This window comes from Branchiostoma floridae, chromosome 11 (assembly GCF_000003815.2).
Source record: "Branchiostoma floridae strain S238N-H82 chromosome 11, Bfl_VNyyK, whole genome shotgun sequence".
Classification (NCBI taxonomy): Eukaryota; Metazoa; Chordata; class Leptocardii; order Amphioxiformes; family Branchiostomatidae; genus Branchiostoma; species Branchiostoma floridae.
This window is the reverse complement of record NC_049989.1, coordinates 12,027,000-12,038,660: the sequence shown is the minus strand read 5'-3', so window position 1 is coordinate 12,038,660 and position 11,661 is coordinate 12,027,000. Positions and strand designations below refer to the sequence as shown.

Sequence of the window (11,661 nt, the reverse complement as noted above, 5' to 3'; positions counted from 1 at the left end):
GGTAACAAATCATACACTTAAGAGAAATGCACAACTTGCTAAATGACAATGATGAAGATAATTTTGTAAAGAAAATATGAAATCAACCAAGTTTTTTTGTCAAATTATTCTGCTGCAACTCCTACAACATTGATGGAAAGTTAGAGTAGTTCAGTTTGGAGGATGGAAAGTATCGTCCGTTTTTTCCAGACCGGACAGATTTTGTGCTGTTCATGACTGGGCAATTCTTTCCACCAACTGCTACAATGTGTAAAGTGTAGATGATATTGACCAAGCTGTCAGGTTACACAGCTGTAACTGTAGATTTGAACTCAGAAAGTAGATATTCAACTGCTGTTTTCTCTGATCTTCTTTGATGTACATAACAATTGTAGTTTCTTACAAATGCTATGGCCCACAAATGTTAAAAGATATACTGTACACTTGTTATACAAGTGTGGTTATGTACATTGTAGACTAGGGTGATTATAGATCTATATATTGTAGATTACGTCTTGTAAAATAATAAAAGTATATTGTGAAGCTTATAAGGCAGTTACATGTATGTATGGATACAAATGCTGTAAGAATAGTCACTGTGTAAATGTGGTACCTTTGTATAGATTGCAGGAGACACAGGTAGAACAGAGTCTATGTAGATAAGGTGTGAAAGTACATGTACTATAAAAACAGCTATCTAATACTAATTGTACATCTTTAGGCAGTAGGTAACTCCAGACTTCACCCAAACTGAACTATATTCATATATTCAAAATGAACACTGCAGAACATTTCTGAATTTGGCTAACCCTTCCCAGAACAGTCTCCAAAACATCCTTATATTCCATGGCTTTGATAGTACTAGTAGGTTAAAGTATACCAGTACTGTTGTATTTCTGTTTTCAAAAATTGTTGATTCTGTTGCGAATAAGACTGTGATATGTGCTTAATGTAAGCTCCTATCGAGTGTATAGCAGATTTGCACTAAGGATTTACAATGTAATGAAGGCCTTATAGAAGACTTCTTGATCTTCCATGATTCAGGTAACTACAAGAAGGGAAAAGCTAATAAGTTAGTCCTTGCTTGAAAAAAGTGGAAATGACAAAAATAGATAATGTGTGTGCAACCAGTCTGTCAACTTAAAGTTAAACCCTGTTAGCATAATTAATATATCTTCTGTGTTACATATAACCAAAAATTTGAAGAAAAAAAAACATGCATTTGAGACATCTCTAGTGCAACAATCTGTCAGGTATGCACAGTTTAGACATACAGGAGTGCATTGTACTGGTGGGTGTTGAATTGAAGATCTCTTTTTGTGCATTTATGATTTCAGGAGTTCAGATGTATGTGACCTGGAAGAATTGTTAGTAGACAATACCTTTTCTTGTAAATCTTGTAGCAGCTGTGCAATCCACAAATCTCTGCTTTTATAGAAAAAATATTAATAAATGTTGTAACACAAATTGTGTGCCTTCAACAATTCAACACTGCAAAGCAGAATCAATTTCATATATATTATGAAAAACAAATGTCTAGTATGAGTTCTCCGATTTTGTAAATACAAGAATCTGCATGTATATGTTGACACACATACATGTGAAATGTATGTGTGTATCCGATGCTCTTGACTATATGCATATAAAGTTGCATGTATTTTTGTTGTCATTAGTCTGTAACAGTTATCTCTTTCTGCAATCAAGTTAACTTGGTCCAGGTTAGTTATTTATGTCTGTAATCATAGTAAGCTTGTGTATTTGTCTGGAGTAAAATATGTTTCCTGAAAGACCGTTTTTGTCATTGTTGTCTGTTTCATGATGCATATGTGATGAAAAAAGACCGACCATGTAATGGCTGGATGTGCCTTTGGTGCTGACGGTTTTCCTCAAAGTGAGTGGACAAAGATTTGCCAGCAAAGCTCTCTCCGTTCGCCCGGTGTGGCTGCTTTTTCTAGCCCCCACCTGGCCTTCCTATACTAGGCTATAGGGTTGTCGATAGAAGAATTCAACAAAAATATAGGATGACTTATAATTGGTCAAGAGAGTTACTAGTAGTCTGCAGTACCCTGGAAAAAACAGACTTTGAGAGACAAGCAAAAGTATGCCCATCTGGATGGTGGAGCAGGTGTTAGTGTAAGTTACGGGTGCGCATGTGGCGGGAACTGGCAGCAAAACTCTTTGGAGTCTGCTGGTTTTCCCAGGGTGCAGGAAAGGTGTCGCTTCTTGGACTAGCCTGGAATCCAGTCGTTAGTTCCGCTCCCGAAGGTCGATACTCGCGAGTAGCGACCTTCGGGAGCGGAACAAAGCTAACAAGACTGGATTCCAGATGAGAGCTCCAAATTTAGTCTATACATACCAGACTTTTGATCAAACCAGACCAATACCTTGTATGTGGTGATGGAATAAAACTTATCTGCCAGTCCCATCAGAATCTTATGCTTGTACACAAAATAGGGAACATGAAATTCTATCTTATTGTAATCTCTCCATTTACTCAGGTTTAGCGATAACATACAGTAAGACATTTAGTGATCTTTTCCGTCTTTGCAATCCTTAATTAAAAGTCTTTCCAAAAGAAACAAGTGTTAGTACAGCTTCTAGATTCTGTATGAATATTGCATCAGCTACTGTGTTAACACCCTCTCAGGTCACAAGAAAGAAAAAGAACAGAGACTGATTAAGTCCTGCAACTTGCTCCTAACTGCCTGTATTACTAACTGGCTAGTACATGTAGTACCTATTTTAAAGCCCTAAAAATATTGTGTTGCACAGGCTAGAAGAAACCAGGAAAGCAATTGTGGTACCTGTTAAACAACCAATAATATTTATTGTCTTGTCACAATAATTGCATCTGATACAGAGTTATTTGGAAGCAACCCTTAATGTAATGCACAATAATCATATACCATCCTATCTCTTTGGTAAATAAGGAAGTATGTATATTGCAATATGTGGTAACAAGAAATTCACATTTTCAAGTGCTTGCATACCAAATTAAATTTGCCGTAATAATTGCTTAAGTTGTGTTTTCATTTCATACTTGCTTATTTCTTAAAAAACATTTGACTTACTAGTAATATATTCTCCTTTCAATTTCAAACATACTAGTACCAAGCAGAAACGATATATCTAAAATCTATAGATAATTCAAAATAGAATTCAAGAGGCAAACAAAATAAATCATGGCTACTACTTCCCCCTCAAGTCTGAGAACAATAAAGACATTCAGAGAAAACGTGTCTTTCCATCTCATTATAAAACTGTACAGAATCATTTGTAATATACTAGTATTACTACACTACAGCTTTGCCAACCCTTTTCCTACCAAATCTCCTAACTAAGAGTAAGATGCAAGAGAAGCAGAAAATCTGATACATGTGGATGCTAGGCTGGGTAATACGGTTGGTAAAGCTAAGGGCACAACCCACTGTAGGTGCAAATACGTGCCAAAATGTGGGCAATCTTTTGGGATCCGTAAGTGGTAAGTACCGCCTCCGTACGAACACGTAGGGAATCCAATGGATTTTGAAGCACGCAGACATGTATTTTCAGAAATACATGGCAGACGTGGCCTAAAAAAAAAACGTACGGACAAATTGCATGTGCGGCGGGTAGTGCCCTTAGCTTTAGAAGAGGGTCTTAACTTCCTGTAAAATTGGACAGGACTGTTTCCATTGGCTTGATACTGATGGTGGTTGACTGTGCCAGGTGGTTGGCTGGTCAGGTTTCACTGCAAAATGTAACCTACAGTTGTGTGTACCCTTAGATTAAGTTAGAATGATTCAAGAGGATACTCAAGGTTGCTTTGTAGAATGGTACTCTTGCCACATTATTCCCTGAAAGCTGTTGGAAATAGGGCTATGTACATGTACCTGTACCTGTAAAATTGTATACATACAGGTCCAGAACTGAACACCAGGTGTACCTGCACTTGTATCTGAACAGACTACTAGTAGAGCACTATAAATAAAAAGCCTCAAGATAAATAAACCCTACTTTGTGAATATAACCTTCTAGTGAAGGTAATCTGTACAAAATGTAACAATTTTTATCACCTGCCAGTTGAAGATTGTTTTGATTCTCAAATATGTAAAATTCTCATACAAAGATGACAATTTACCAATAAAAGAACAGTTGCAAACTTGGGTACTTAAGTTATAGATATTAAATGGACCACAGAACTGTACCTAAACCCATTACCTGTATACCTGTACACAAAAATTGTTTTGGTACACAGCGCTAATTGGAAAAAACTTGAACCACAGTCCAAACCATAGAACATACCCTTGCTTGGAGCAGTACTCAAGACATCAAGTTGTCTCCCTTAAATACATGTAATCACCACCATGCTTTCTGTCTTGACAAAGACTTGTGTCCTCAAACGACCCACAGGTGCCTGGACATAACAAGGTGTTCTTCACTTGCACAGTCATGGTATTTCCACTTTTCAATTCATAGTACAAAGAGTACCCTTACAAAAAACAAAGTCAATCCCTGACATTGCTTAAAACACTGTATTCCTTCCATCAGCTATCTACATTTAAGTAATCTCATGTGTAGTTTAAAGTCTGAAGGAAGGTTCCATTGTTAGGAAGTTCCAGATGTTGATGTGGACTCTTCGCTGGATGGTTTCGCAGAGGGCGGTTTCTGTGGCTCACTGTTTGTACCCAGAATAGTTCTTTCCACATCCTCGACGTTTATGTCCTTTTCCTTCATTGCTTTCTGATGAACAGAAATCAAGATACACATTGTTTTTCGTTATATTATGTCTAGTTGTTGAAAAAAATAAAGAATAAAAACATGGCATCAAAATTCATAGCAAATCTTGGTCGCAACCATGCCAGCGTGCATCTTAAGGGCAACCATAAATCATCTGGCCATTACTATGGCCCAGGCCAAACATGGACAAAATACTGTAGAACAGGAAATTGTTGCAGGGATTCAATTTTGCCGTAGGGAGAAAAAGGTGCGTTTTATGATGGTTTTAAGTTTGAGGTTAAAAGTATACCATGCAGGCTTTTCCTGAATTGGAGGAAACATTTGCAGTGACTTTATATATAATACAAAAATAAAACCGCCGTGAACATAATTTGCCCTTTAACCCCTCCGCTGCGTACAGCCACGGGCGTGGTTTCGGGTTTCCCTGCGTAGAGCCACTAACGTGGTTCCCCCGAGGCAAGCCCGATCCTGCCCCTGACAACCCACGATTAGGGCATCGCTATTCATCGGCAATCCCCGGTATTCCCCGGTATACTTCGGGGGAACAGCCTCGTTTTGATGTGTACAGGATGGCCATTATTTTGCAAGGTTATTGAGCAATTTTTTGTGACATTTGCAGCTGGATTTTAGCGCGCTACCATGAAGACGCCTCCGGAGATGGTAGATGAGTGATCATTTCACACTCGACAAGGACTCTGATAAATGTAATTACAATGAAAGGTTTGATCTAGTCATGTTTTGGCCTCTTGTTTACAACTGTATGTAACATCATAAGGCATGGGGAGAGATCTGTACTAGTTTTGAAAAGATTTTGTGACGTTACTTGGGCTTCACAGATGATCGATCGTGTGTTGACTTTCCGAAGTAAGCATTTCCATATGTCATTGATGAAATATATTCAAATAGATCTGGAATAATCTTGTCTTTGTTTTATTCGACTTGTGTATGGACTTAGGTTTCCAGAAATGTATAGTTTTACAAATCTAGCGCTACTGTGAAAGCAACTGCAATCCCCAAACACCACTGAGGTCGTTCCGGTTAATTTCTACATTTTAAACTAAATTCCTGAAGCAGGGGGTAATTTTATCCAGCAGCAGAAGGGTTAAACAGCAATTTGACTCGCCCCTGAGGCGTCGCCAAAAAACAAAGCTGTTGGGGAGGGGTGCACCTTCAGATGTGATGTGTGTAAATAAAAACGAATGTTTTTATGAGAATGGTTCAGTCCCATGCGTTAGTGTGACACACGCTGGCAGGCCGGTACACAGTGCTCGAGCAGGTCGTTGATCAGTCAAACATTAGGCGTGAATGGGTCGTCGGTCGTGTTTGGCCCACAGCAGTGTTTGGGTCGTGAATGGCTGACCAATTTTCCTGCGGGTCGGGAACGGGGTGTAAGTCAGTCGTCAGGTGGGACATTCCCTACTGAATTACGACCATTTTCTCACCTGTTCCACCTTACGACTTAAATCCGCATGAATAACGACTAGAAAGTTGGAATCGGGTTGTGTTTTTATCACGACTGGAAGCCTACCATAGTTGCCTTGACGACAAGTAACGTTGCCAAGACTACCGAAACAAAAATGGCTGACTCGGGGACAGTCCGGCGCCATGGCAACTCCGGTGAGTGACGGCAAGCCGACGCACGTCACCGTGGTGATTGTTTCCGTGGCTACCGGAATGATTGACGTCTAGGGGTACCACGTGCTCTGGTATATGTAGCTCCGCGTTTTACATGGATTCTGGTTATAAACACCGTGCGTCGGGCATGGAAATTTCGGTCTTTTCAAGCACTTTAGAGTAAAAGTAAAATAAGCAATCAAGCACAGAGAGAAACTTCAAGAATGTAGATAAGTTTGTGTATGTCATCTTTGAATAAAAAAAATATCTATAACGTCCTTAATGTACTATATGTATTTAAATGTTGAATATTTTAGGACTAGCTGTTACGACAGCTGTTGTAAAATTAGGTCAGTTCTATTTTTGGTCCGTTTTAGTCGGCAAAATGTAATATTAGAACTTCCAACATGGGTTAACGTTACTTGTTAATTTTGTACAGATAACATATGAGCTTCTCTGAAGAATGCTGAAAGTGCGTAGTAAATGTGTAAGATTATTATTGCAGATTCACACATAAGATACATGTAAGACAACGTAGGATTCGAACCGGCGCCATTTCTGGCAGCCATGTATCGCAATGCAGACGCGCTACTGATTGACCTAACACCCGCACGCCGGCAGTACAGTCGTTTACGTACTATTCAAGAACGCAGGGCAACAATGAAGCATATATTTATAACGTTGCATATTAATCTTTTCTAGCTAGGTTCAGTTTTAAACACCATGTGTAAATACTCCGTTTACTATAAAGATGGAACAATGACAAGTTTTTACACGATCATTGATTTTGTTTTCGTTGCGCAATCACGCACCGCCATGTATAAAGGCTCTAGTCAAAGACGATAAAGAAGAATGTATTCCGTGGCTCAGTGGCATAAGAGAGTGGGTTGGGCGGTTTCTATCAGAATTGTGAGGAAGTTGGATCGAGTCCAGCTGAACGTCGGTATTTTTTTTTCTCCCCGAATCTTATCTTCAAATGACTTTATTGATTTCTATATCATCAATAACATTTTTAGTCATGCTGACAGGGGGATTATACAGTCAAATTCGAAGTCCCTCGGTGTTGTTACTCAGGCGGTATATTGAAGCTGGGTGATGTTCCGTTTTGCTGCATTCACGTGTTTCCGGTATTGTGGACCAGGTAAGCGTTGCTTCTGTTTGCTTTACGGCTCGCGGTAATTGGATACTGCCAAGCAAATGCTGTGTGATTTTCTCTGGTTGTTTGGTGCACGATGTGTTGCCAGCTGTTCATTAATTTTTAGTTCTATTTTGTTTAATTTCGTACCGTTTTGTTCCATTTTATTCACGTCGTTACATTCTGTTACGTTTCGTTGCATTTCGTTCCGTTTCGTTACAGTTCGTTTACTTTCGTTTCGTTTTGCTATAGTTCGTTATATTTCGTTCCATTTCGTTAACTTTCCGTTTTGTAACAGTTTATTGCGTTTCGTTATATTTCGTTTTGTTATAGTCCGTTATATTGACAGCACACAGTCAAGCAAACATTAACCTAGTACTAAACACAATACACACAAACACGCCATGTTCGGTAACAAATACATGTACTGGTGAAACCATAATCAACACTATGTCACACTCAATATGAAAGAAAACACAACGCAGCATGACAAACATAATTATGTCACGGAGTATGTACATGTTACCTACGGTATTACTTGCCAAGTTAGAAATCAGAAATGGATTTTGTAGGAGACAAACACGTCGTAAATCCGGACTTCAAGGTCTGAACTTTGCAAACACGTTAGCAAAGCGGACAACTGTGTTGGAGGCGGTGTGCAGTGCCCCTGAAGCATGGCAACGATAAGGACGTACAAATATCAAGTGGCTCCATAGCGACGATGTCCTGAATACAGAACATTGAAAGCTAGAGTATATCACATGTTTATTCTATGAAAGATATAGCTATTTGTAATCTCACCGATCTTTTCCAAATTCATTATAATCGTACAGTATAAAATCAGGGAGGAGAGAAAAAGTACGTAACAAAACAAAACTCTCCAGTCCTCCTCCACATCCAACCCTCCGACTAGGTAAGGCTATGTTGATTTGATTATATGGATGACATGTTCTTGGAATCCAAAAACTGATGCGAGCGTCCGAATAAAAAAGTTTAATGCTAGCCAATGCATACAAAACTGTTTCAATCTCCAGTAAACTTAAATCTAAGCTCCTTGTAAAGTTGTAAAAATCATATTGTACAAATCTTGTATCCGTCCCCTACTCGAATATGGCAGCGTAGTTTGGCACGGTCGCACTTCTTTAGACTCTCCACTCATCGAACGTGTACAATATGAATACTCTTTAACTACAGCTGATGTCATCATGTATCAGGGCGCCTTCGTACTCTTCTCTCCTTGCCGTACCTGGATGGGAAAAACTGACCGCCGCCATATTATTCAATTTTCTATAACACCATTCATGGTCAAAGTGGACAAAATATAAGAGATTTAATACAACGCCAAGTATCAGAATCCACTTCCTTTGATCTTCGTAATAAACATAACCTTCAGATGTTAGAATGTATCACAACTCGCTTTAAGAAATCGTTCATAACTTAATTATGTTACGTATCATTGGAACATTGTATCTAAATGTTGCAACAACAACAACAAAAAACTTTATTATACATACGCACAATGTTATACGCCATACGATAAATATACACAAGCAGTCAAGCACATACACAGAATAACGACAAAAATAAAACGATTTTCAAAACCGAATTCCATGTGCTTCTCATATAGCCTGAGTATCATCCTCCTTAGTAACCGCTAGCTCACGACTTTCGCTTGCTAACCACGGAAAGCAAAAGTTGTGAGCCAGCGGTTACTACGGAGGATGACACTCTGGCTGCTTCTATTATTCCGTCATTTCGGATGAGAGAAACTGCCAATGAAAACCACACACGTCGTCCAAACAAGGTAAGTAACAGTTTGCACTTTAAGAAAGATTGGAATTACTAAACATAGACGGCGAACATGGTGCGGACCACCAGTAAAACATTACTACCTTACTATTATTACCAGTTCTCGAGTTCGTCAATTGATTCAATTCACAAGTTCGACAATTACAATATAAAGTATAACTACAGATAGACGGATAACTATGCAATGTACAGGTATATTGGCTAACAACCTTGACATTTCACATAACTTATGTTGTTCGTATTTGCACAGGGACTCCAGAAATATTCAGGTTTCGACTAGCCTCAACAGACATCTAAACAACATATAGTAAAACAAATTTGACAAGAACAATGAAACGGGAACGAGATGGAACGAAATATAACGAACTATAACAAAACAGAACGAAATATAACGAAATGGAACAAACCGTTACAAAACGGAACGAAATGTCACGGAAATATAACGAACTAAAACAAAACGGAACGGAACGAAAGAAAATGAACTATAACGAAACGGAACGAAATGTAACGAAACAGAACAAACTATTACAAAACGGAACGAAATGTAACGCAACGGAATGAAATATAACGAACTGTAACAAAACGGAACGAAAGAAAACAAAATGTAACGAAACGGAGCTAAATATAACGAACTGTAACAAATTGTTACAAAACGGAACGAAAGAAAATGAACTGTAACGAAACGTAAGGAAACGAAACGGAAAGAAATATAACGAACTATAACGAAACGGAAAGAAAGAAAATTAACCAAAACGGTACGAAATGTAACGAAACGGAACAAACTGTTACAAAACGGAACGAAATATAACGCAATGGTATGAGATATAACGAACTATAACAAAACGGAACGAAAGCAAACAAAATGTAACGAAACGGAGCTAAATGTGACGAATGGAACAAACTATTACAAAACGGAACGAAAGAAAACGAACTATAACGAAACGGAAGGAAATGTAACGAAACGGAGCAAAATGTAAAGAAACGGAACGAAATATAACGAACCATAACAAAACAAAACGAAAGAAAACTAACTGTAACGAAACGGAACGAAATACAACGAACTATAACAAAACGGAACGAACTGTAACGAAATGGAACGAAATACAACGAACTATAACAAAACGGAACGAACTGTAACGAATCGTAACGAAATATAACGAAACATAACCGAATTTAACGACATGGATGAAATGGAACAAAACGGTACAAAAATGAACGAAACAACGCAAAATTAATAAAAATGGAACAGTATGGAATAGAGCGAAACAGAACCAAACGGAACCAAAATGAAATAAACGGAACGAAGCGGAACGATAATTTGATGGAAACGACATGGAAAGGCCTAATTATACAACTTGAAGTAAACGTAGACGCCTAGGACGTCAAAAGACCAGCTACCATTTACCAGCTTTCATTTTGATAAAACTTTATGGGTTGGATCAAAGGAACTGTAACGTTAACGTTAGCCTATAGCATAATTTTACAAGTAATATTCTGCAAAAGAAATGAAAATAGTTTCGAAAAAAAAATGTGCGGCCTCATTTTGCCTAAGGGGGTTAAAAATCAGCAACTGAACAAGGCAGATAAACGTAATAAACGCCTAGCTCATCCGACTAACTTACAGTTTGTTTATTTGGATAACCAGGCTGTAACGCATCTGATGACCTCTATTGACCTTTCCTCTGGACGTCGACCAAAATACGACTGTATACGTCTGATTACCGACCTCGTCGTATATTAGTCAAAACACGGTCGTATTTTAATCGATGGGGCTCAAGGGATTCGGCCTCAGAGTCGTGTTTTGGTGGGCACGATAGTCGTGAAACGGTCAACAGAGATATACGACTCAAGTCTGACTCAATTACGATCCAAACCTAACGCATTTACACCCGCTCGAGCACTGTGTACCTTTTCGGCGTGACCCCGAAGTCGGGAAGGCGGGAGAATCGGTCAGAGATACCTTGACGCAAGACTGGTACTTCTTGAAGAGAGGCGTGCACGCCTCGTCCGCTCGGTCGCCCTTCAAGAACTTTTCAGAGAACCACTTATTGAAGCACTGGTCGTAGTCCCTCTTCATGTCGTTACATTCTGAACCCACGCTGTTCATGGTGATCGTTTTCTTGTACGGTAGACTGAAACGCCGAAGAAATTATACAGAGTTTTTTCGTCGGGACGTCTCTCTGTTTACTTCGAATTGAAGCCTGCTGACAGCTGTGTCATCTGCAGCGATATCCAACATTCCACTACAACAAAGTAGTTCTAAAATGATAAGTCCGCAATTCTTCACAAATGATAATGGCTGTTACCTTTTACTTTAGTCAAAACTCTATCACGCTTTTAAGAATATTCAACGCTAATTTTGATGGGATTTTGTGTCAGAAATAAATAATATTTTATGAAATTCG

The 11,661-nt window shown here is 38.8% G+C and overlaps 1 protein-coding gene across 2 annotated transcripts; it reads right to left on the bottom strand.

The window, feature by feature from the left end:
• Positions 1-2,453: 2,453 nt before the first annotated feature.
• Positions 2,454-11,532, bottom strand: LOC118425781 (TP53-regulated inhibitor of apoptosis 1-like). 2 transcript variants are annotated; one of them, XM_035834861.1, is made up of 2 exons: positions 11,217-11,532; positions 2,454-4,701 (listed from the first exon to the last, which is right to left on the bottom strand). In XM_035834861.1, exons 1-2 carry the CDS (start codon positions 11,361-11,363, stop codon positions 4,567-4,569), a joined length of 282 nt encoding a protein of 93 aa, XP_035690754.1. In that variant the 5' UTR covers positions 11,364-11,532; the 3' UTR covers positions 2,454-4,566. The 2 variants fall into 2 exon arrangements, with proteins under 2 accessions (XP_035690754.1, XP_035690755.1); XM_035834862.1 differs by having other exon boundaries at positions 4,569-4,701; positions 11,165-11,532.
• Between the last annotated feature and the right edge of the window lie 129 nt (positions 11,533-11,661).